Source organism: Zonotrichia leucophrys, chromosome 1 (genome assembly GCF_028769735.1).
Source record: "Zonotrichia leucophrys gambelii isolate GWCS_2022_RI chromosome 1, RI_Zleu_2.0, whole genome shotgun sequence".
NCBI lineage: Eukaryota > Metazoa > Chordata > Aves > Passeriformes > Passerellidae > Zonotrichia > Zonotrichia leucophrys.
The window spans coordinates 35,774,593-35,801,076 of NC_088169.1; the positions used below are offsets into that span (position 1 = coordinate 35,774,593).

Genomic DNA, 26,484 nt, shown 5'->3' on the forward strand with positions numbered 1-26,484 from the left:
CTTTGTGTTTATGTCTGAATTTTAGCAAAGTGAAAGGAACTATAGCTAGAAAATGCATTCTTAATTTTACAATATACTGAAAAGATTATGTATATTGATAAACCACTGTTTAAAATAAAACAGAGAGGAATACATGCTAATTTTATTTATTTATTTATTTTATTGATTAAATACTGATCTGGTGTTTAGCTCTTCTCAGGAACTAGGATTTTACATGAGTTTCATTTCTGTTCTTGAAAACTTAGGCCTGACTCTAGGAACCTTTGAAGGTACTAATCTAGAAAGATTTTTTTTTAAATACTATTTATAACTTCTGAAAATGGAAAATGGGTACAAAGATTTTTCTGATTCATTTAGAATGAGTTTGGGATGCTTCAGTCTCTAAAATCTAAGTCACAATGACTTCTGAGCTTCATATTATGTGGAGGTGTGGTTGGCATAGTTTTTCTAGTTAGACAGTTTCACTTTTTTTCCTTCATTCCTGAAAGACCTTGCTGTGCTAACAATATCCTCATGTAGACAAACCTATAATGAAAATTGACACCTTTCCTGTCTCTCTGCCTTCATTTAGCTAACTGGATCAAAAAAAAAAAAAAATAGCAAGTGAAGGAAATACAGATGAAAATTGGCAAAACTAGCAGTTTACTGACATAATTCTGCAATAGAGACATTTTAATTGACATTTAAAGCATAAGGAAATTGGTGTGGTTTTATCCTAATTTTATATCCAAAGCATGGTTTTTGTTACTGCAATTCCACATATATGGAGGTGAATATGATTTTGTGCTTATTACATTATTGAGAGGAAGACATATACTAAAAAAGTAATTTTTCATATAATAAAATGCTATTTATCTGAATTATATTTTCAATTGATATATATCAGTTGCTTGCTTAGACTTCCACTTTTTTTTTGATCCTGAAAAAAATTATAATGTACATCAGTTTAAACACAGAAACATCTCAACAACATACAAACAAATGAACACCTTTGTGGCTATCACTTTCAACTTATAAATGAGAAAATATTTTTAATATGGCTTTCAAGGACATTTAATATTTCTTTTTAAATATTAATTTTCCATGTTAACAGTTAAAACAGATTGTTGTATATTTTGTCAGACAGACATAAAGATTTGATTAATGAAATTACATGTGTTTTGGTGTTACAGCTTCAGTTGTTTGTCCCACCATGAAAATATATATTTCACTTCTTTCTCTTCAAAATTTTCAATAAATAAAACTGTGTTTTATCTAAGATGACCCAGGTTTTGTTTGTTTTGTTTGCTACTTTCTGGGACATATGAGGATTGATACATTCTGTATACAAGTTCAAATATGTCCCATTAGAGAAAAGGAAATGCAACAACTTAACTATCTATTATTTTTCTCTCTCTCCCTTTTTTTTTATTTTACTAAGTGTCGAGAGAAGTATCTATGTGCAACATTTTTAGTTTAGCTATACTATGACAATTTATTTTAAATGGTTCATAAAATTTTCAAAATAATTTGTTACTTGTGTTGATATTAATAGCCCAAAATCAGATTTATTATGGAGAATTTGAGTAACACCCATGAATCTGAATGGATAAACCCTGACTACCCAAGTGTTTGACCCTCTGAAGCTCTTTGGTGTAATTTGTCAATATATACCAATATGTCAATATACCAGTGTGCAGATGCACTTTTAGGTGTCAATTTCCCTTTTAATGAGAATGATGATGATGGTAAAAAAAATATATAATTTTTGCATTAACTATTTCTAGTATTATTGTTTCCAGTAATTGAGGGGTTATGTAGGGAGGGAGGGAGGGAAGGAAGGAAGGAAGGAAGGAAGGAGGGAGGGAGGGAAGGAAGGAAGGAAGGGAAGGAAGGGGAGGGAGGGAGGAAGGAAGGGAGGGAGGGAGGGAGGAGGAAGGAAGGAAGGAAGGAAGGAAGGAAGGAAGGAAGGAAGGAAGGAAGGAAGGTTAACTGATTGTTAGAACATTGAACTCTAGCTTGTGATACTGACTCTGATACTTAAAATTTATTCCATACTGTAAAAAAAAATTGCTGGCACACAAGTAAAACAGATTATCATCTAAATATAGACATCACTTTTATTACCAAGGAGAAACTTTTCTTAGTCTTCAAATCCCCCAACTGAAATAGATCTGCCAGTAAAATTATCTTAAAGAGTAATCAGAGTGATTACTGATAACTATGTTATCTAGTTGATTTGTCTACATAAGTCAATGGTGAATACAGATCCCTGAGATTTTGTTTATAAATAAAATGTTTAATAAAATAAAATAAAAATAAATAAAAAATAAAAATAAAACTCAATTTCCTGTGTGTTTATGTCCATCCTTCCTTCCTTCAAGCACTTCACCATTACTACAGAGCAATGACGCCCTCTTTTCTGGTGGACCTTTAGGATTCTTCCAGGGTGTAAGAGAACAAATGCTGCCGCTTGGAGTGGCAACAGAGATCTCTTGCAAATTGTTGGAAACAAAGTTTATATAGCTGAGTGGTACCAGTAGGCAGTTTTTTTCAGTGGCACATTACCTGGAACTTGTTTACCTCTGCTACATAGATATTGATGTTCACAGCAGATTTTGAAACAAAAATGCCTTGGCTAAACGACATCAGCCTAAAATTACTTTGCAGAGACATTGTACGGCTGAATTACATCACAATTACATGACATCTAAGCTAGTGGCAAAAGCATGCTGTGCAAGTAAATATGCATTTATTTATGCACTTGTGAAAATATTTGCAGCCCTCTTAATAGCATGAGCTTCCGGACACTGAAAACTCCTCCTTGTTTATCTGGGTGACAAGTGATCAGACTGTATCTGTAGGGGATACGATGGCCCCAGGGAGTTAGGGGCAGACCCCCTTCATTCGCGGTGAATCCCGGGTATCTGTATGACCAAATGCCGCGCTGGAATCCCCCTACTCATGCTCTGACACCCTTTTCCACGCTCCTTCATAGAGGTTGGTGTTTCCCTCTGGGCGCTGCGCGGCGGAGTCTCCCCAGCCTGTGTCCCTTCCTCTCGGGAAGCGTGTGCGTGATGGGGAGGCTTTGTCGCAGCGCCTGAGTCCCGGGGGACACCCAGGGCATCGGGGCAGGGACCGGAGGGAACAGGAGGAAGGGGAGCGAGGGTCTCTCCCATCCCGGGGAGCGGGAGCGCCGCGCCCGGAGCGGGGCCCGTGCGAGCTGCAGTGCGGGGCCGAGCTCCGGGCCGTGCCCGTGCCCGTGTCAGGCTGACCTCTGGGGAGTGCCTGTCCAGGGAGAGGTGCCGGACCGAGCTCTGGGCCGTGCCCTCCCGAGAGCGGAGCGCTGAGGGGAAGGAGCGGGCAAACGGAGCGGGCCCCCCTCACAGCAAAGCCGGCGCCCGGGGCGCAGCGGGGGCGGAGTGGGCCGTGCCAACTCCCCCACCATGCTCTCCGCCGCTAATGCCTTTTCTCTGCCGCTGCGCAGGAGTCCCTGCGAATGTAGTTCACCTGCCGGTGCCTCCAGCAGAAGGAGGCTAATCCCATTGTGCGGTTTAGCGGCCCCCCCGCCCGCAGGTGAGGCGGCAGGAGCGGTGGGCGCCGCGGACCAAGCCCTGCCCTGCCCAGCCCGGCCGGCCCCCGCCTGCCCAGCATGTCCGGTGAGTACCCCCGGCCCGCAGAGCCCCGCCCGGCTCGCTCTGAGCAGCGATCGGCGGCGCAGCCTGGAGCCCCCAGGGGGTTTGCCCTTCTCACATCCCGGTGCGGGAGAGGGTCCCTGCTGCTTTCTCATCAGCAGAGTGCTGTGCTGTAATGAGCAGCTCCAGAGGAGGGTTTTAACTGTCTGGGTGATGGGGTGAAATAGGTGAACTCATTTATGTATTCTGCTTGTATGTACAGCTTGGCCTGCTTAGGTCTGTGTGTGCTTTCCTGGTGGATCCCCAGGGTGACAGGCTGGGGCTGGCTGTCTCAGTCCAAACCTTTCTCATGTCCCTTCTACACAGCAGCGGTATTGGTCTGAGTCAGTTATCCTTAAAGCCATGAGGTGCTGCTTTTAGGGTAATCACAGGGGTTAAGTGCAGGTGCTGCTCTGGTTCCTGAACATAATCAACTTTTTTCCTTTTTTCTCAGTTTTGAGAGCAGTAGCTCTCACAAATCTTGGTTTCTTGACCCATTTGAAGGGTGTCAGTCATGTGGACTGAATGATGCCAATTTTGAATTCATTCAAAGTACGTAGCACTTCAACACTGGGAAAATGCAGAAATCTGCAAATTAAAGGATTAGAGCTCTGTGATTTTGTTTGATTGAGGTTTTTTGTTGTTGTTGTTGGTTTCAGTTTTTTTGGGTTTTTTTTTTGGTTTTTTTTTTTTTTTTTTTTTCTTTCTTTCTTTCTTTTGGTTGACAGGAAGGTGTGGGAAGACTGGAAACATCTAGCTTGATATGTACCATAAAGTTCCCTGTGCTGCCTCTGGATTGCTTAAGCAATTATTACTAATTTTCAAACTCATGTATTACTGTTTTGAGACTAGTTTTGGGTGTTATGTTTGTTTGTACTTACGATATTGTTGCATTTAAGTTTTCATGAGGATCATTTACCATCTGTTGAATAACATTATTGCAGAGTCTTGAAGCAGAATGTATCAGTTTATAACTGAAAGACATGTAATAAAAGCTACAAAGAACTGGAATCAAGTGCTCTTCCAACACAAGAGCAGTAATCCTGCCTACTAAAATTCAGCACTGTTTTAATAAAAGAGAGAATCTGTTTTTGGACGAGGCAGAACTTCATTAGGCCAAGAGAAATATTGTATACCACTGAATGTCAATTTAAATTTTGTTATAAAAAGATTTTTGTAAAGTGTTTGTTGTTTGTATTCATTAGTAACATCAATGTTTCAACTATTAGATCTAAGAAAGCATGGAAATTAAAACTGCCAGCTGTCATTTGTGTACTAGGGCAAGAATTGCCTCTCTGCTGGAAACTTGCAAATAATTTTTGATAGGGCTCTGACTCAGGTTATTGTCTGACACTATTGTTCATGTTTTCTACTTCTAACAAAATACTTCTTGATTGCTTAGAAGATTGTGGGTGTCAGAAGGAGCAGAGATTTCTGTTCCAGGATATGGCTGTGCCAGGCCAGAGGAGTGAGAGGCCTACAGCTTGTGTTCTCTTTTTTTGGCAGTCAAACACACCTTCATGGGTGCTTCTGGGGGAAGATCCAAAGAGTCCTTGTGCAGGAGAGGGAGTAACAGAATTGTGTCAGGAAATGTGCTGTGATTTGGAGCTGTGTCACTGTCACCTGGGATCTCAGAGAGGTGCTGTGGCTCAGTGGGTGCAGGTGGAGGTGCAGTCCTGCAGATTGTCTCTGGAGTAGGAGGGGGGAGGTGACAAGAGAGCAACAGAGGGCATCAGGGAGGAATTTAGGAAAGCAGTTGTGCAGTGTTGGTGAGTATGAATGGCAGGAGGCACTGGGGACATAACCAGCCTGTGGGAAGATTTTAGCTATTTATTTATCTGCTCTTGTTTTTATGCATAAGATGACAATGTGTAACTTAGAATGTTCTTACAGAAAAATCATAACCCAGGAGTGTCTGGTCTCCTGTTGCCATTTTGCAGTGGGCAGCTTGGCAAATTTTAATTGTTACATTAGGAGTTACAGCTGGACTAAATTTATGCTTCCTCTGTCTATCAGAAGAAATAGGAAACTATTATTTAAAAGCTATGTCTAATGGATTATGAAAAAAAAACCTTCCTACCCTATTTAAACTTGTCTTGAAGTTGGAACTTGTGTCACTCAGAACTTGCTGTTATCAGTCACTCCTGAGTCTCAAAAGGGTATCTGGTGTTTTTGAATTCTCTTTTTCTCTTTGAACATGAAAGTGAGCACCACCCTGTCTGCCTGCTCTGTTGGTATTCTAAATAAAGTTTTTAGGTGCCCTAGAATTATTTTCCACACCTGTCAAGGAATTTTGCCTCTGGCAGTTTCAGAGGTACTACTTCTGTGAGTAAGTAGCATAAAAAGTTGGTGATCTTGGCTACAAAAGCTGTGACAAGTTCCAGCTAAGATCACCCTGACTCTAGTGGTCCACATTACTTTTGCTGTCTCTTCTGTGTAGCTGCAGAGCAGGTTCTAGAATAACTCAGCAAGTTAATTCTTGAAGATCCTTATTTTGTTCTAAGAAAGTATTGTTAGGTAATAAAACTGAAGAGCCACTACTGATGATAATGATTTCTTAATTTGCATCATCATGTGCTTTGTGGTAATCCAGACAAGAGAAATGAGCAGATCTATAAATTCATATGACAGGATTTTAATAGGATTCTAAAAATACACTTTCTTTTCTCATAGCTCACTTATAGCCAGTGGTACTGTATTAGCCATAAGGGTCCTCAACTTGAAAACAATTTGCTTGAAAAATTAATGCCCTAAACAGTAGGTGCTGTCCATAAAAAAACATATTGTCATTCAGCACAAGAAATTAAAGTTATGCTTAATTGTCTCCTTAACACTTAAAAAAAAAGTAAAAAATAAAAACCAAACCAAAAGAAACAAAAATCAAAACATCAAAAAAAAAATCCCTAAAAACCCCAAAAACCAGAAAGACCACCAAACCAAAAAACAGTTGCAATGAATTTAAATATATACACCTCTGGCTTTCAAACTTAAAGAAGATTTCCTCTTTTAAAGTCAGTGAGTAAACTCTGTATATAGTAGACCTATTGTGTCAGCTAAATGGAAACTTTCAGGAAAACCATTTACTTCCAAACATGTATGTGAAAACCTGACTCTTACTTTCAGTTATAAGATAAAATATTTATTTATTAGGCTATATTCCAAAGAATTTTATAAACAAAGCAAGACAATTAGCACTCCTTTCTTGAAAGCAAGGATTAGATAAAAGGTAATGATAAAATATTTTTATTTTTAACCCCCAAAGGATCCTTAATGAATTAGTGATGCCCCTGTATGATTTTAAAATTATTAGGATTTGCTTCTCTCTTATCACCAGAAATATTTTAATGTTAAATATTTTCAGTCAATAGTTTGATTATCTATTCAATTATCTCTATGATGGTTCACTGTATTAAGAAGGCTGTAACAGGTATCCCACATCTGATTCTCAAAACAGACACTTCGCTTCTGTTCTTTGTGAGGTATGAGCAAGAGTTTCTTAGAAGCAGCAGTTGTTTGGCAGTTTGTTTCCTTGTGGTTATGACCACAGGGGTACAGGGCACAAAAGCATTTGGAGGACGTGGTAATTTTCCATACCAATTTGCTGAACCATTTAATGAGTAGTTTGTGTATTTTTCTATGTATTACTTAAGTAAAGATTCAGCTTCTGTAGCTGAAAGAATTTGAAAAAACCATGTGAAGATTGTGTTCAGTTTTGTGGTTGTTTTTTTAAAACAGTATTTTGAGACAGGAACTCCCACTCATTTCACAATTTGTTTTTTTTATATTAACCTAACTCCCACATTCCTCTCAGTAGTTGTTTTATTACCTTTCTTTGGCTGAAGATGGTTGTTGCCTAACACAAAACTGCTTTGCTTTCCTGATCTTTTGCATCTTTTCAGAGTAATTTTCTTGCTGAAGTAGCCTTCAGAGGTTTTCTGGTTTGCATTGGTTTTTAGGGATGCTTATATTTATTCCTTTAACCCTCTGGGAAACTGCAGTAGGAGCAGTTTACTTCACATCTGTTGTTTTAAAGCAACTTCTTATTCACTGATTTCTGGAACACCTGTAACTTGCTCGAGCTGTTATTATAATGGGACATTTGAAAGTTCAATTCTTCATTTGCTTTGTCTGGAAATTGTAATTGGAAATGTTACTGGAGTTTGCTCAGCTGTGGGCTGTGCAAACTATTTTAAGTTGATGATTTGGGTTTTTTTAGCCAAGTCTGTCACTTACTGGGATTCTCCTGAGGTGCAGGGATGTGTGGCAATGTCAGCAAATGTAAAGTATTGTGCTTGGGATCAAGCTGGCTGGCTGGAGATGAGTGAAAAAGGGGCCAAAAGTAGGGGGGATAGGTAGCACACCAGTGGGCCTGTGTTTCATTCTGGATTTGGAGGATGTGAAAAATAAAAATGCTTAATATCTGCTAGCTTATTGTGGGCATCAGCCATACTTTACTGCATACCTTGATGATGGTTAGGGGCTAGAACTCACTCATTTTGGCAGCCTCTGGCTGAGGCAGCCATGAGGTCATTTGTTGAGTTCTCTGCATCTAGCTCTGTGAGATTCTTTCCTGGTGTTTCTCACAGGCCCTGGAAACTGTATGACAGGTTGTTTATGTTGGTATTGTTTGGTTGTTTTAATTTATTTAATGCAATTGCCTGTCCCTTAAGATGATGGTGGTTCTAAACAAGTATTTCAACACAAGTGTTTATTGAAGTTTCAGTCGAGCTCAGTGGAATTCCCTTCATGTGTGTGACCTGCTCATCTTGTTCTGGTTAATTTTGCAGCCTAGAGTGTATCATCCTTCTGCTCCAAGGAGGCTGTTCACCTTGCTGAGGTATAGGTCCTCCCCAGAAGAGCTCTGACAGTGCTGGTTGTATCACGGGGCACAGCTGAAGAAGCAGCCCCTTATGATCCTGCCATGGGAGTGGTGTCTTTACAAAATACATTTTCTCCTGTTATGCAGGAGTGTAGGTTGCTTTCTTTTTTATTGTAACTTGTTTCCTCATATATTTCCTGACAATAAGGAACCCTTCTAAATTTCCTGGAGTTACCTGAGGTAGGGATTCTCAGCTTCTGGGAGATGTACTGATCTTGGTAGGAATTTCTCCACACTTGTCCAGCCAGCACCAGGTACCCCAGCACAAAGAAGACATAGCAAAAATAATGTTGGGTTGATTCAGTGGCATTATGGAAAGAACATTTCTGTCTAATTCTCAGCATCTTGTTCTTTTCCTTAGCTATTGGCACTGTATAAGCAAGAACATTTTCCTTATTGGTTGTATTATACTATGTTCGTTAAATATAAAATCTAAATTTTTACAGATCACCTTTTTCGATTGACATTGTGTTTTCACAATAAGACCTAGAGAATTATCTGTTTAAAGCTAGTGCAAAAATTTTATACCTGCTATTGTGTAAATGAGGCAAACAAAAATAATAAAAATCAGAAACATACATTCTGCCCTCACATTCACTGGGTTTTCTATTCAATTGAGACTTTTGGGGGGAGTCTCATCACAGGAATAGTTTTTATAATCCCAATGTGGTTGTTAAAAGCCACATACTGTTGTTTATCTAGAAGAGGAGGGAGCAAGCTAAAAGGGCTTACATTAAAGCTGTAAAGTGACTCTTCTGAATACTTTTTTGCAGTAACAGATCAAGCCTTTGTGACCCTTGCTACTGATGATGTGTACTGTCAAGGAGCTCTCGTTCTTGGACAGTCATTGAGGAATCATAAGACATCCAGAAAATTGGCAGTTCTAATTACTCCAGAGGTCTCCAATGGGATGAGGTAAGTATTAATGAGCATTTGGAGGTTTAAATAGTGGAATAATAAGAAACAGCATGAAAGGTTTTAATAGGTTTCTGTGGATTTCACATCATTATGCCTAGAACTTCCCTCTTGGCTAGTGATTTCTAAGAGGAGTCTCAAATAAGTTCCATTATAAGCTCCTTAGCCTACTAAGAATTCACTTGCAGAAGTAGAGCTTGTGGCTTGAATTTGTATTATAATTGAGAAGCTGAAAATTTGGAACTAAAGTTTTAGTTTCTTGCACTACTGTTGTTTTTCTCCCAATTTTTTCTCTCTTTGGATGAGATACATAACCACCTGTGGCATCAGAACTCTCCATAAACCTAAGGGCTCAGTTTCATATGACTAATGTTCTTAAAATCATGATAAGAATAGTTTCTTTTTGTTTTTTTGTATAAATCACTTTGTAATTTGTGTTGTGATTCTACAGGCACTGCAGAATAGCCTTTACAGAAATCTTGTTAAGTCTGAACTCAAGCCCTGTTATTTGGAGGACTGCGACACTTCTTAAAAGATGTGTCATACTATAGCAACTTAAACTCTTAGTTCTGCTATGTCTTAGGAAGTGTGAAGGCTCCTGTTTTCTGTAGTCTATTTGAATGTGTTTGTAATGCATCTGGCTCAAGAAATATATTTTCAGATTTTTGCTATGACTGGATGCACAAAAATCTGTTTTTACAGACTTTTGAAGTATGGACATTATCAGAGCACTGTAACCTTCCTAAGGGAATACGGTATCCATTTGATGCATGGGTGGATACTAAGTCTGTAATTCTTTTCATATCCATTGAGTGGGAAGAAAAGAATTTATATTATGTATTTTAAATCAAGGATAACATCAAAAAAAAAAAAAAAGAAGAAAGCAGATCACTGAAATAAACTTCTAATAATCTCTTAATTTAGTTCTTTGCCAGTTAGTTCCTGTTCCTTGAAGATCAATCAGGCAAAAGCTAATGATCCTGAAACCTAGATTTTGAATAGAACGGGTTTTCTTTTTCTGTGTTTGTGAGACATTGAGGACTTTGATTATAATAGCATGGTGTAAGTAAATTAGCGGTGTTTTAAATACTTTTTTTCTTGCTCCTTGAAGGAAAATTACCTACTTTGGTGTTACCAATAGAATTCCCATAAAATATATGCATAGAAAACTAAAATGTTTAGCTTAAAGTCTCATTTGAGATGCTGCATAGTAGTGAGGAATTATATATGGTGAGCAAGTACACCTTATAAAAAGTGCAGTTTTGAAGCAGTGTTTACTTGTGCACAGTAGGTACAAATGAGAGTGCTGGCATGTCTCATCCTGTAAAATGCAGAGGGAACACGGTATGGTGCTGTTCTTTGGAATCAGCTGTGCAGGATGAAAGCTGCTTTAATTTCTGTTGGTGTTTCCATACGAGATAATTGAGTAGAATGAGGATTGTTTTTTCCTTCAAACAGCAGCTCTCGCTTTTGAGATGTGCTGGCCCCCATAGTGGAGAAGACAATGTTTTATGGCCTGATAGCTACCTCTTCAGCAGGCTGTGTCCAAAGACTTTTCACTTCTGACTTCTTATATAAGCAATCAATCTAGCTTTGGTTATTGTCATAATTAATGTCATGCTGTGTGTCACTGTTGTCACGCCTGGAGTGAACTCTGATGAACTTGTGTAAATCCCTTTCTTTCTCTCCACTGCTCTGTGGCAGGTCAGTCCTCAGCAGCGTATTTGATGAGGTGATCGAGGTGGGTGTGCTTGACAGCGCTGACTCAGTCCATTTGGCTCTGATGCAGAGGCCAGAACTGGGTGTAACCTTCACTAAGCTTCATTGTTGGACTCTTACTCATTACAGCAAATGTGTCTTCATGGATGCAGACACTTTGGTGAGTGGAGAGGGAGCCATGGAAACATTTGTGTCTGTCTCTGACTGTGGGATGCTTCCTTGCCAGGCAGCCTTCAGGCCTCTGAAGTGACCAGATTTGCTGGCGGTCACAAGGTCGCAGGAGCTCCATCCTGGCACATTTTAGCAATTCTCAAAGTTGTGCTGGCTGCATAAAAATAAATTCAGTTTGGAGAGTAGCCTCAGGACTGTCCTCAAAGGAGATCACAAACTCTATGTACTGCGTCTCCTGACGGAAGTTTTAAATAGATCTCTCTCGCATGTCACAGACATCTTTTGTGAAAAATCCTTTCTTTAGGATTTTTCCTTCTTCTGGGAAGCTGAGGCCCCAGAAAGAGAATGTAAACAATGGTTATCTGCTGCTGTGGAATGTAGCAGGTGCACCTGTGATTGGCCCATGTTCCATGTTTACAATTAAGGGCCAATCAGGGGCCAAGCTCTCTGGGGCAGATTCACAGAGAGCTCCCTTGTTTATTTATTCCTATTCTATTCTTAGCGTAGCAGCTTCTGAACTTTTCTCTCTATTCATTTTAGTATAGTCTTGATGTAACTTATATCATAAAATAATAAATCCAGCCTTCTGATCATGGAGTCAAGATTCTCGTCTATCTCTTTCACCCTGAGGAACCCTTGCAAGCCTTGCAACACTCACATACTTTTTTTTGGAATTATTCTGTCAGGAAGGCAGGATGGTTTTAAAATAGAAAAAAAAAAGAAATTCCTGATGTTACCTTTTTTTTTTAAAGTTTTTAGATGCATAGAGATAATTTTGGTGAGGACAATCATGTCAACCTTCCCTTGTGCTTTCGTGGCTCACTCTGAAAGACTAGAATGAATTTAATTTAATAGGATTGTATTTGAATTAGAAACCAAATTAAGTTGTTCTTCTTGAGGAGAAAGGCTTATGATTTCTTGCTTTACATTAATGTTAAAGGAGGAAGGCAAAATTTATCTTTTTAAAAAATTCAATTAAGTAATTTTATTTGTAAAAAAATTTCTCCTGTTTTTCACAGTGGCTGTGAAAGGTGGGGGTCCTGACTTTCACTGACTGCACAGCTGTCTTTCCACAAATTTTATCTCTGCTTTAACCTGATTGATTTTCCCACTTCCTTGTGAAACTGAAAAGAAAGCAGAAAAGCAAATATCTGATCTTATGTTACATCAGAAAACTGGCAGCAAGAGACTGTTTTTCTACTACCCTTAGTGTGTTGCTAACTAAAATGGATTAGATTCCAAATTTTCATTCAGTTCTGTTGTAGTTATGAAAAATAATTGACTATGGAAAGGTGAGTGAAGAAAGAAGGAAATTGCGTGTTTTATTTATATGTGTATAATATTTAAAGGAACCTTGGATGGTCTCCCAAGCATCATGAAATAATTTCACAGGCTTATCATTTTATCAGAGAAACCATGGAGAATTACAATTAATGTTGCCTTATTATATAAAAAAGAGAGGTTCTGACCTCTAGCATATTTTACAATGGCACTGCTTTTATGCTCTGCAAGCCATGTACTAGGCCAAATTATCAATTTACTCCATTGGTACTAATATGGCAATTCTTGCTCTATACAAACATTTACTCTAGCATCTTTTTCTCTTTTCCTACTCTCCATAAGGTTCTTTGCAATGTTGATGAGTTGTTTGATCGAGAAGAGTTTTCTGCAGCTCCTGATTCTGGCTGGCCTGACTGCTTCAATAGTGGTGTGTTTGTGTTCCAGCCCTCGCTGAAGACTTACAACCTGCTGCTCCAGTTTGCTGCTGAGCACGGCAGCTTTGATGGTAAGGGGCAAGGCGTAAGGAATGAAATGCTGGACAGTTTCCATGCTATCAGGCAGAATGGAGGGAGGCAGGAGTTCTCTGGGCTCTATGTAAGAATTCAAGGTGCAGAACTTTTCCTCTTAGACTGTATTTAAGACCTGCTGACTTACTCTGGACTGTGCTCCTCAGAAAAGGGCAGTGAAGGGACATTGTGTCTGAGTCTTGCTAGGTTAATTTTGCTGTCTGGCTTAGGAGAGAGAAACACATCTATCTTAAGTCTTTTGCTCTGAGGGAGACCAAACACTACTGCTTTCTTCTTGTAGTACAATAGGACTTCATTTACACTGAGCCTGCATCGGAGTGAATCAGGTGTTATTCACTTGTACATGCTCACATGGCTATATTATCAAGTCCAAGTTGGAGTCTCATGAACCCACCAATCTCAGGCTCCAGTCTCTTCCCCATCCAAATTTTGGTACAAATTCGAGTGTACACATGTTATGGTAATACTGTTTTGTGTATTCTCTAGGAGGTGATCAAGGCTTGTTGAACAGCTTCTTCAGCAGCTGGGCAACAGGAGATATTGGCAAACACTTGCCTTTCCTCTATAACCTGAGCAGCAGCTCTGTATACACCTATGTTCCTGCTTTCAATCAGTAAGTAATAACACTTCTGTAAACCTCTGTAGTTTGTTAAAGAACATCCTTTTGTAAGAGAGACTAATAGTGGCATATTCTGTTAATTATAAATTACAGTATCACAAATAATCTTATGTTGAAACCACACAATAGAAGCTTAAATTTAATGTGAATGTCTGGACACAGGGAGAGTCCCAGAGTTGGCTGCACTGTCTTTTATGTTCTTTCAAAGAAGCTTCTTTAATTTTTGACAAAATGTAATTACTTTGGCACTAGGTTCTGAGAGGTTTACTTTTAAGCTTGTTCCTTTGTTCTCAAGTAATTTCTTACAGAAACACTTGGCATTGCTTAAACTTTTTGAGACATTCTTTAGGTCCTTCTATGAAATGAAATTTGTACTACTAATTATATGATTCCAGACAATGCAGTTGAGAATCTTATCTGGTAAAAGGCAAGTTGGATTTAGGGTGTCATGAATTTCTGTTCCAGTTGCACAATGCACTCTTATTTGCACTCTTATTGGAAGATGAACTTCGGCCAGTGTATTTATTAGTAATTTTTAATATGGGATCAGTAATACCAAGTTTTGGTGATTAAATATTTCAAGTGGTATGTATTTTATTTTTTTTTTGTGATTAGAGCATGAAGGAGGACTGGAAATAGTACTGCATGAGACTGTCAGTGTCCTTCATGAACTTTTCCACTAGAATTAGCAGCTGGAAGCAAATGGCAATGTAACTTTTTGTTTTCTATATGTTAAACAAGATGAATTAAACCAGGAAGATAGAAACAAAATATTAATAAATATAATCTCAAATGTGTTGCTCTTGCAAAATGCTAACTTACCTCTCCTGTGAGTAAGCATGTTTCTTCTAGGAGTTTATATAAGCTAAGAAATATTTTATGTATAGACCTGTATGTTTGATCTCTACAGTTTTGGTAGAGATGCCAAAGTCGTTCACTTCTTGGGAGCAACGAAGCCCTGGAACTACAAATACAACCTTCAAACAAAGAGAGTTATGCAGGATGGCACCACATCTGGATCTTCTCATCAGCTATCATTTCTTGCCCTCTGGTGGAATATATACAGTGCCAGTATATTGCCTTTGTTGGAAAAACTTCAAAAGATGGAAGAATCAGAATCTGAGGAATGCAAGGTAACTGATGAGGAGTTAGTGGGAATATGTTGGAATCAAAACCAAAAATTCTGAAAATTGGTAGAGGAACAAATTATATAATGTGGTGGGCTGACTCTGGCTGGATTCCAAGTGCCCACCAAAGCCACTCTATCACTCTGCTCCTAAGATGGACAGGGGAGGGGAGGGAAAATGTAAGGAGAGGCTCATGAGTCTGGATAAGGACAGGGAGAGATCTTTCACCAGGTACCATCCAAGGTGAAACAGGCTGAACTTCAGGAAATCAATTAAATTTATTACCAATCAAATTAAATTTATCACCAATCAAGTAGAGTAAGGAGAAATAACCTCAAATTTGGAACACCTACTGCCATCCCTCATTTCTTCCTGGATTCAACTTTACTCCCTGTTTTCTCTGACTCCCCCCCCCACCAATGGCACACAGGGATGGGAGGTGAGGACTGTGGTCAGTTCATTTTGTGTTGTCTCTGCTGCTCCTTCCTGCTCAGGGATTGGATTCCTCACACTCCTTCCCTGCTCCAGGTGCGGAGTCCCTCCCAGGGGACACAGTCCTCCATGGATTTTTCCAACATGAGTCCTTCCTGTGAGCTGTGGGATGCAGTCCCTCAGGGACTGCCTGCCCCAGTGTGGGTCCCCCATGGAGTCACAAGTCCTGCCAGCAAACCGGCTCCACTGCAGGCTCCTCTCTTCATAGGTCCAGTGGTGCTGCCAGGAGCCTGCTCCATCATGGGCTTTCCGTGGGGTCACAGCCTCCTTCACACATCCACGTGGCTGTGGTCTGGAGTGCATCATGAGGAGCACCTGTGCTCCACCAGGGACCTCCATGGGCTACAGAAGGCTGCCCTGATGCACCATGGGATGCAGGGTTATCCCTGCTCTGGCATCTGGAGCACCTCCTCCCTTTAGTTCTTTAGTGACCCTAGTGCATGCAGGGCTGTTGCTCACACATATTCTCCCTCCTCTGCCTGCAGTTGTCCAGTTGCAAGGAAACACCTTCCTCCTCACTTTAAGAAGGAGGATTTTCCTCCTTCTTAAATCTTATCCCAAAGGTGCCACCACCATCGCTGATGGGCTTGGCCTTGGCCAGTGACAGGTCCATTTTGGAGCCAGCTGGCATTGGCTCCATTGGGTTTGGGGGAAGCTTCTAGCAGCCTCTTACAGAAGCTACTCCTGGAATCACCCTGCTACCAAAAGCTTGCTGTGTAATGCCAAAATGTGTGGGAAAACTTACTATCTGTTGGTTGGTAGAAGTGACAAAAGTGGCAATTTAAAAAGGATTTCATGTATTATCTGCTTTCCCAAGATAACCTGCAGCCATCTTCTTAATTGATAAAGTTTTTATGGTAACGTATGTGTATACAGAATATGATACAAATTAGCCAGAGAAGAAAACCTGACCCATGAAATAAACAGACTTTTGTTTTTCTTGTAGCTAGATTGATATAGAGCATGTAACTAGGTCTTGAACTGTAATAAAGTTTACTTTTCAGTACTACATTTTAACTTGTTTCATGAGGTCATAACAAATAAATCAGGTTTGCAAAAGCAGTGTTAATTGCATTTAAGATGTTATGTACAGTACTTTTATGTCAAACATTTATTGATCTCTTTATGTTTTTTGTTTTTAAAGGATATGCAGCAGTGTGCTTTTCATTAATAGAATAAAAAAAATCTGTTCATAAATAGATGGTTTCTTAGAAACCAGTAGCATAAAGAAATGTGTAGAAGTACAATTTTTAATTTTGTATCCAGACATTACAAATTAGATCCCATTTATGCATATGTAAATATTTTCTTAATGCCTTTTAATATTAAATTATTAACATAACTGAACTAATTGCATAATCTTCTTAAGATTAGTTGAATATTTACCATCAAAGCCCCAGAGAATAATTTGGGTTATTAACCTCATGACAAATTGGAAAGCAGAGGAAGGAGTGGGTAGTTTTTGATCTTATACTTTAACATGCTTAAATTTTTAAGGCACTGCGTATTAAAGAAATATTTCAACTATGGTAAATGAAGGTGGAAATACCTGTTAGATTTACCTCATGATGCTGGTGTGCTCATGAGGTAAAAAAAAAAAAAAACCTAAGCTGCAGCATGCTCTAAATCAAAGATCATATAATTTTTTTTTACATTTAATATGTTGTTCCTTTAATGATGAGAGCCCTCTAAGGAAGTGCAACTGTTGTAAATAAGTTATTGCTGTCCTGAAAAATTGTATTTCAGTGGTGAGATGTTCTTATTTTATTAGCATGTTTTCAATGGAGTGGAAGTTACCCTGAAGAAGGTCAGTCCTTACGTGGACAGTTCTCTACAAAAGCCTGAGCTCCCAGAGCAGACAAGTGAAGTAAATCCCACAGCATGCTCACCCGAGGAACTCGCCTTCAAAGCTGTGAGTGCGTTGTTTATTATTATTATATGCAGAAACAAAGTCTAATTATATACTAAAAGGAGATTCTTTCTGATTTGCAAGATTATATCTTCAACTTGGCTGTGGCTATTGAATTTTCTCACTAGCATTAAAAATAATCTTAAGCCTATGTATTTTCTTTAAACTTTAGTTATGCATGTATTATGTGTCTGGAAGTTGAAAGAGTTTGCGTTGCATTTTAGGAAGAGGTTATTTATTCAAAGTTGTTAAGTACTTAATCAAATGTAATATAAAAAAATCTGCGACCAAAGCAATATTTTGAATATTAATACTTTTGTGAATTAATATATTTAAAGCTACAATCCTTTCTATCATTCCTCTGTAGAAAGCATTTTCCCACAAGTGTTGACTCAGAAAACTGTTTCTCAAATTTCTGTGACTTGAGCAACAAGGAGAGCCTTGAAAAAATCCAGTAATGAATATTGCAGTCTTCTAAAGTGCTTCTTTTGTCACTTTTCTTTTATTTGTGTTTCTGTTGCACTGAATCTCTTTAGTTTATTCGGGAATTAAGTTGGACATAATAGCACAATCTCTGCAAGTGAAAGTCACTACATATTGCATGATAAACCACATTACCCCATGGTGCAACTGGGAGAAAATGAAATTAGTGTTCTAATGTCATCTGCATTGTAATTTGTGAATTACACTCTAGAATGATGAAGACAACTTTCAAGATGTTCTTCCCTTCATTTCTTTAGCCTATAGTTACTCTATAAAGTAAAACGGTAATTTTCCTTTCCCATTTGCCCTCTTCCTCCCCTTCTTCCCTTTCCCCTCTTGGTGGGGAAGGAGCTGAAGGAAAATTGCAAACCTTACAATTCCATAACTTAAGAATAATTTACTTGCAAAGGATGTATTTTCTTGTGTGCCTTATGCATCTGACTTCATTGGAAAGGCATTATCAAGATGTTTGTTTGGGGTAAAAAAATCATATTTTTTATCTAAAGCAGATTCATTAAAATTTAAATTTCTATTAGTATTTTGATTACTATGATTGGCTTATCAGAAGACCATATTAATTGGAAAGTAATAGCTTGGTTCCTTTCTTACTTAGGAATACCATCATTCCACTTTTTGTTGCCCAGCTTCAATATACTCGTGGAATTGTTTTGGGGGAAAAGACTTAAGAATGGATCTGTCACTTATGTTTTGCTATCTGTCAAAAGCAAATATTTGGGACAATATTTTTTGGGCAATCTATTTTACCTCTGTTTTGAAATGCTTTGTTCTGTTCTTATTTCATACATATAAAAAGCTTATGTGAGAGCAAGCTATAATCCTGAAATGAGATTTTTCTTGTTGAAATTTGGCCTCATGAATGGTCAGAATCATGAATGGTAAGCTTGTTTCCCAGGCTGTATGTGTACTCACTGAAAAATGACAGCCATTTTGAACCTATTTTAGGATGAGATGAGCTGCCCTCTGGAGGTACTTATCCTAGATGGATTGTAGTAGGAGCTTTGATTCAATGCCATTTTTGATACTAAAGCTGGGTGACATGAATTTTCTCCTTGTTGATAATGTGCTTCCTTGCTTTCCTCCCATCCATTGCTTTACCCTCCCCCAAGACTGAAAGTGATTGTACTGTATTTTATGAATTCTCATGAAAAGGAAATTGTGAGAAAATATTCCCCTAATAAAACCTCAGTGGCTGTATTTTAGCAAACTGTCCATGAAGTCGAACCAGGAGATTCTAACGTCCATCCCTCTGAGCCTGACAGACCTTCAGAACAACCTGCATTGCAACCTGCACTTCAGGAAACCTCAGAAATGGTACATGTAGCTGTGTGCATTCAACATCTATAGATAACTGCATGTGCATCTTTGCTGCCAACAAAATTTTAGGAAAGCTCAACTAATTATAATGCAATGTGCAAATGAATTCCTTAATCTTTTAGCCATGTAATTCCTTAACTGTTTCTTATACTGCGTTGTGATCCCTTTCTAGTTCTCTTTGCAAAACTTTGAGGTTTTAAATTTGTATTTTCCTGTGCTAACCCCCGAGTAATCAGTGTTAATTTTAGTTCTCCAATACCAACACAAGCAAGGCTGTTTGGGTATTTTGTGTTTGTTAGTTCTGTTATATTTTGTTTTGTTTTGGGGTTTTTTACCTGCTGAAGTGATGTTTCCAAGCAAGTGGAAGTGGAAAGGGAATGTGCAGGAGCCTGAGTGACCAGGCTTTCCTTTGTGGTCTTGCACTGCATTTATGGACACTTGTACATGGGGGCAGTGTGACAACAGAGGCAGACTTGGTGTGGATGGGGTTGACAGGGTGTCAAGGATTTGTAAGGTTCACCACACAGCTATTTTCCTAATGGGGGTTTTTGTATGATTGTGAAGCACTGTAGTGAAATACTTAAAGACTGAGAAACAAAACTGTAGCTCCTGTGCAGCCAGGGGTGTTTGGGCCATAGCTAAAATTCTTAATTTCTAAAAACATTATGATTCTGGTCATCTTGTTAATGCTTCCAAAGCTGTTGATAAAACTTGCCAATGATAAAGAAATCTTGACACCTTACTGCATGTTGCTTGTATAAAGTACCTGACCTTGTCTTCCACAAGCCCTATGCCTTATCTGCCCCAAACTGGCAGATGTAATGGATATTCCAGGGCATTTAGGCAGTCGAAGACATTGATTCCTGCCCATTAAATTCTATTCTGAAACATTTTTACCTTGAATTTGTGAAGACTTCACTAGAAAGCCATTCTTGTTGATTTCAGTTTTGTTTACAACATGAGATGGGTTGTTTTCCTATGAGCCTCTTTGAGTACTAGTGAGAGAAGGTTTTAGTGGCTGCTTTGATTAGTCCTTGTTGTATTTTATCTTTATTACAGGTTATAATAGTGGGGATGTTCCTTTTTTTGCTGGCATTGGTCAACTGGAGACGCAGTTTTGCTTTTACATGGTAGAAATTATCACTAATAATGTGTCTCACATTTGTGCACCTATGATGACTTGGCTTTGAATCAGCATTTACAATTTTGGAGTATCATTCAAAATGAACTAGCTGTTGGTATAATGAATAGTGTCCATACTTTGAATTAATTTATTAAACAATGTGTCTCACATCTGCTAAATATTGATCTCACTGGATTTCAAACAAAACTAATTACCAAAAATTCTAGAAATGTATGTTCACATCAAAGCTTGTTGGAGACAAGATTTGAACAGATAAATTGTAAATTCTTTCTTGTAGCAGATATTCTACTCTAACCAGGCAGTATTTGTAATATTGTCATTGTATTGTTGCTGAGTATGCCAAGATCTGAGTTAAGATCAGTAAAATAAATGTTTGGTATGATCAAAGATGCTATGGAAAGTAGTAAAACCATAGGAAAGTGAGGTCACATTATCAAAACAGGAGTGAACATTTGAATACTGTTTATTTCATTGTTTTAACTGGGAGTGTACAGTGCAGAAGTTTACCATTTAAGGTTTAGCATCACAGTATTGAAATAAGAAAAACCAAATGACAGTTTTCCTACTCTTCTTCTTTCCACAGAATGAGGTTGTGCATTTTGTTTCAGAGCTGTCTATTCACTTCAAACCAGCAAAACCAACTTCAGAAGATGAACGGAGGAAATGGGAGGAAGGGCGCATGGACTATATGGGGAAAGATGCTTTTGAACATATCAAAAAGAAGTTGGATGCATTTTTACACTAAGACAGGGTGTACTGTTATGCCCATCGTGATAGATTTCTTTGTAAATGCAATTCTTGAATACTTGGCTGTCTTAACCAGTTTAGGTGACACCAGTTAGAGGTGATTATGGATCCTCATACATTTTTGGGGGACCTTAACAGATGCAGAATCTTGGTTTTTAACTGATAAATGTGCCTCTACTTTATTGTTACATGTGTCTCATCTTCATTGTTCTTACACAGTGCCTTCTAAAGAATAATTAATGGTACCTTCTGAGTATAAACTCTCATATATTTATCACTCTTCCCTGATGCACCCCATCTGCAGAAACAGTCATGTGTAGGAAACATGTTGGAAGTTGAGATTGTTTTGGAAATTGAATTTCTCCCAAACTGAGATTATTCCCAAAGTACCTTCAGAAGTTGCTATAAAGTATTTAAATAAAAAGAACTTATTCTTGAAACCGAATTAACACCTTCAAGGGTTACCATGATGTAGATTTCAATATGAGAAAGAAGTGATGAAATCCTGACTTCATCGGCGTCTGCAACAAAATTTTTTAATTTAAACACATTTAGGATCAGAGGAACTTCAGACTTCATCTGAGATCACTAGTGGATGCTCTACCCAGTTATAGGCAGCTGCTCGGGTCCATAACTAGTGTGAGGAATCATGGTTTAAAATTCTTTAGACAGATTGATAATGTATGTTAACCTTTTAGATTGTTGCCATAGGATACTGATGCTTTTTTAAATATTGTAAGCTTTAGTTGCATATTCTGAGTTGTGTGGTTAGAAGAAGAAACGCTGACAGTGTTCTGTAAACCTTCTGGTGCTTTTTATAAATTTGTTTACAGTACTTCAAACTGCAGCTGTTAAAGGCCTTCTTTGGCTTAGCATTGTTGCCCCTTACTGCAGGCAATTTGAGTGCAACTGAAAACAAAATTGGCACTCATTTTAGTAAACAGGCCTTTTGAAGATCTTTTAACAATAGCTGTGTGTGGGAACTAATAAATCTCTGAATTCCAAATTCCAAAAAAATACCTACTGATGAGGCTGCATTATATTAAGGACACTTACGGGACAGTGTTTTGTGTATTTGTGTACTTAAGTTTGACTTATCTCAGTCAGTTTACTTTAACAAAGAAGTAAAATACCTTTTTTAAAAAGCAAAAAACTTTTAAAGAGTCTTGACATTTATGCTAATATAGATTTGACAGTTGTTTGTGACCTCGTTAAATATTGGAATAAGAGTTCTGCAGTGATGTTGCAGGTCTTGAAAAGTTTTGGTCTAAATACATCACAAATTTTGGCAGAGATACCTAAATAAATTTCTTGGGAATTCTGTCTAAAAGCAATGATGTACCATTATGCATAGATGCTAGCAGGAAAAACAGATAGCAGGATAGGAGGGAAAAAGAAAATTTTATTTCTTTTTCCTCCATCAAAAAGGATGAGAGAGTAGGGCAAGGAATAAATGCACAAATCAGGAAAGGAATGAAAGAGTCAAAAGGTCCCTTAAAAGAAGAAAACATCTTTGAGTATCTTAGAATTACTTCCTAATATTCACATTAGTGAATTTGCTTTCACTTTTGTAGGATATTTCTGATTTTATCTAGTTCTCATTTATCCTTAAACTCTTAAATGGGGAATCCCGCTGGTGTGTCTGTTGAACACAACCTTCTAGGTCCAGTTAGGTGTTTAGGGGCAGCAGAGAAATTGAGAACAGGTCTCCCTCTGCCTGACCCTGGCACCCTGTCTATCCTGTGTTCCTGGGTAGGTGACCCTCACACTTTAACACAGGTAGGTGTGTTCTACCTCTTGGTGCTGTGGCCCAGTGCAGCAGCTGCAGCGTGCCCTTACTCACGTGGCATTTGGTTATCCCTGTCATCCTTATGCACTTCTGAGAAAGTCCCCAGTTTTATGAACATTGCTGCTAATATACTCCTAACAGCTTTTGAAGACTGTAAAGCTGTGGCCAGCAATGTGAATTCATGCTTCATGCAGCTGTACATTTTATATTAACTACTAGATCTTATTTGGTACATTGATTAGATCATGGAAGAAAAATTACTGATGTGAAATCAGTAACTGAAAGGTTTTAAAAATAGGCATATGAATTTAGTCAAATGTGTCATTGAGTACATTTCAAACTGTTAATATGTCCAATGATACTCTGTGTGGCTTATACAATGTTTTGCAAAGAATTGTAGTACAACAATGTAATGGAAATAAAAGAAATGGAAAAGACATATGAAGTCATGTGCTTAACAGGCAATGAAGAGCTATAGGTTGTTTACATGATGCCAGGGAATATTACTTGTGAATAACTAGTTACTTCAATTTATTTTTTAATTTTATTGAATTGCTTTTGAGACATTAGCATTATCTGCTGAGCAGAATTAAAAGTTGAGAGTAATAATTATTTCTACAGACATACATAATTATAATGTTTAGGATCTCTTGTATTAGCAAACAGTAGTTGGTTTATTGTATTTCATGGAAAAGTATAGCTGTTAAGAGTCCTGTCCTAATTTTTTTTTCCTGTCTTCACACATGAAAAATTGAACTAGCTACTGGTAATGTAATGTTGCAATGGCTTCTAGCACACAACTCTTGCCACCAGGGTGTGAAAAGGGAGAATTTTGTATGTGAATCCAGTGCTGTGCTTCAAGGAGCATTCTGGGCTTTTATGGCCATCAGTTCTGAGCTCCTGGGTCTGAGGGGTGTTATGGGCTGCATGTGGCCGTGAACCACAGTGATGAGCTTTGCTAAGTCAAAATGTGTCTTGAGAAATAAAAACCCACCAAGTTTCACCTGGAATTTTTTTCCCACATTAAAGTGTGGTATAGCCTCAGGTATTTTTAGGGTAAAAAAAGTTAAGATGTGTAAATTTTTTGGTGGCACTATTCATCTTTGAACAAGGCTAAACTATGACTTATAGTTGTGGGTAGACTTTGTGTTTAGAGAGGACAACTTGTGTTTGAAACAAAACATGCTAATTTTTCTGTTACGTGCCTGTAGGTATTCATGGCTTTTATTTGCCATACAACAATTCTATTGGGTGCTCTTCATGTATAAGAAGGAGATAGTGTGGGTGTGCCACAAGGAAAATTCTTGAAAATTTTAGACATGTGAGTTAATGACCTTTCCTAGCCTACAGAAAAAGGAGATTGGTGTTCTTGAAATATCACTTAATTTACTGTCTAGTGTTTTGTGAGGACATTTCCATCTGGGTTGTTCTTGGGAAATAAGTTTTCTTTGTCCCTCTATATCAGTCAGCTCACAGAAATAGTTTTTTAAAGCTGGTGCTCAAAAAAATGCTTTGTTTTGTTTGGTTTTCTTCACCTTGATTTTTCTATCCGTGAATGGGAGGCTGGGTTAGTAGCAGGTGCTTGGGACTTTTGTGTGCTCCTATAAACAGCTCAGTTTTCACCAGTAAGTCTGCAGTATGTCTATTTATTTCTTAATGGATCTGATTCTGTTGCTTTCCTAATCTAAACTGTTTTGATTCCTATGACTTTGAACATAACATTAAATGGACCTGTTTTCTTCATATCTCATTAATTCAAATCTCACATTCCAGTTCCCCCAGTTTTCTTTTTATTAGTTTTGAGATTTTATTTCTGTGGTATGAGCTTTTGTTGGTTTGGGGTTTTTTTGTTGGTTTGTTTGGTTTTTTATCAACCCAGTAAATTAGATTAAATCCATAGTAGTAAATTTTTAAATAGCCTCCAAAAATACATGTCAGTTAAGAATGCTCACTGAAGTAGTCTGCATTTTCAGCATATTGGTTGCAAAATGTTTCAGCTAAAATTTGGTTCATCCTAAGATGGGTGGCTCATAAATAGTTTATTTTGTGCTAAAAATTAAAAGCTGTGACACTCAAGTTATATTTTGCATCCTTGCATAAACTTTCATTTTGTAATAACACCATACCATAATTATATCAAAGTTAGCTGAAAAAATACAGTGATAATGATTGACTTAAACTTATATCAATAATAATTGCTAGAAAACTGAGAATTAGATTAATAAAGGGGAAAGAAATACAGTTGCAAGCATTTTTCCCTTGGATTTTACTCTGTTGTTAGAAGCCTTTCAACTTCAACAAGCTGGAGGTATAAAAACCCTAAAATTCCAAGACAGCCAGTCTCTTAGTTGTGAGTATTTTAATACTTTTCATTTAACTGCCTTGGAGAAGTGTTTGTTCAATTTTAACCAGATAATTTGTTTATTTTAGAGCAATAAGATTTTTGGAGCCTTCTCACAGGATTAAGTACTTGGAACAGAATTAATTGCATGTCATGGATGAGTACCTGTTTTGTTTTGTTTTGTTTAGTCTTTTTTTTTTCTTTTCAAACCTCCATAAATTCTTTCTGTTTCCAAACCTTTTACTTACAGCTTTTAGAGAAATGGCAGAGCAGAAGCCAAGGTTGTTTGGATCCTCTAGTAATCCCATTTATCTCAACATGGAGAGTTGCCATTTCTATTCTGGCATTCAAGAAATCTTAGTAATGCAGTAGTAGGGTAATTCAATGAGAAACAAGGTTTTGAATAAATCTGAGTCTTTTCAGTGGAGTTGATTAGATATAACATTACAATCAAAACATCCTACAAAAATCTTCCAGGGTCGTATTGAGTTCAACACTATATATATGCCTGTATTTGTGTATATTAACCCAAAATCTGTAATGAGCAAAAGGTTTTTTGTTACTCCTTGGTTATTTATGTAAATGCCTCTCAAATACACTCAGAGGGAATTTCAAGCTGGATAAATTTTGAGCTCAAATTGCTTTTCTCAGTTTATTTGTTACACAACTATTTTGCATCCTTAGAAGATGGGATCTTGTGATCTGTGTGCTGGCACTCCCTTGAGTCGCAGCAGGGAGCAAAGCAATGTGTCTAATATTTAAACATGGTGAAGTGAGGCTTCTGAGAAGCTTATTGTCTCACTCCTGTGAAACTTGACAATTACTCTGTTGAGTCAGTCTAATTCAACAATTCCAAATGTCATTTAATAATGATCAAAGGAGTAAAGTGGAAGTTGGCTTCATCCAACATGAATGTCAAACATTTACACAGTACAGCCACAGCTCTTTCAGTAAAACAAACTTCATTTGTTACAGAGTAATACTTCCCTCTCTATGGTGTCTATATTAAACCATGTGTAGGCACATTCTTGTATGGCTTGGAGTTTGGCCAGTGGTCTCAGGTTTTCCTAACAGGCCATTTTATGTAGTCCTTGTGCCTTGCTACAAAGGGAGAAAACTTACAATTTAGATTTTATTCTTATATTAATATATTTTGAAAAATATCATTATAGATGATTTTTCAAGGAAACTGAATTGAGAATTCCTTCCTTCCTTCCAGTTTTATTCAAGGTTTTGTGACAGAGTTTGTGCCTGTAAGTGCATTTTATGTGAAAGGGCTCATGAGGACACATTGAGTGTGATGTTGTGTTCATCTGCTTTATGGGGAATATACATTTGCCAAAAGATCAGAAG

At 37.9% G+C, this 26,484-nt stretch overlaps 1 protein-coding gene across 3 annotated transcripts; it reads left to right on the forward strand.

Annotated features, from left to right (window-relative positions):
• The first annotated feature begins 3,098 nt into the window (after positions 1–3,098).
• On the forward strand, positions 3,099–23,227 carry GYG2 (glycogenin 2). Of its 3 annotated transcripts, none has more exons than XM_064711768.1 (10): positions 3,099–3,638; positions 8,441–8,623; positions 9,306–9,447; positions 11,152–11,326; positions 12,961–13,123; positions 13,632–13,758; positions 14,675–14,897; positions 17,155–17,295; positions 18,997–19,107; positions 20,838–23,227. In XM_064711768.1, the coding sequence occupies exons 2-10, from the start codon at positions 8,575–8,577 to the stop codon at positions 20,997–20,999; spliced, it is 1,293 nt and encodes a 430-aa protein (XP_064567838.1). In that variant the 5' UTR covers positions 3,099–3,638; positions 8,441–8,574; the 3' UTR covers positions 21,000–23,227. The 3 variants fall into 3 exon arrangements, with proteins under 3 accessions (XP_064567838.1, XP_064567855.1, XP_064567849.1); XM_064711785.1 differs by having other exon boundaries at positions 18,983–19,107; positions 20,838–20,975; XM_064711779.1 differs by lacking the exon at positions 8,441–8,623.
• The last annotated feature ends 3,257 nt before the right edge of the window (positions 23,228–26,484 follow it).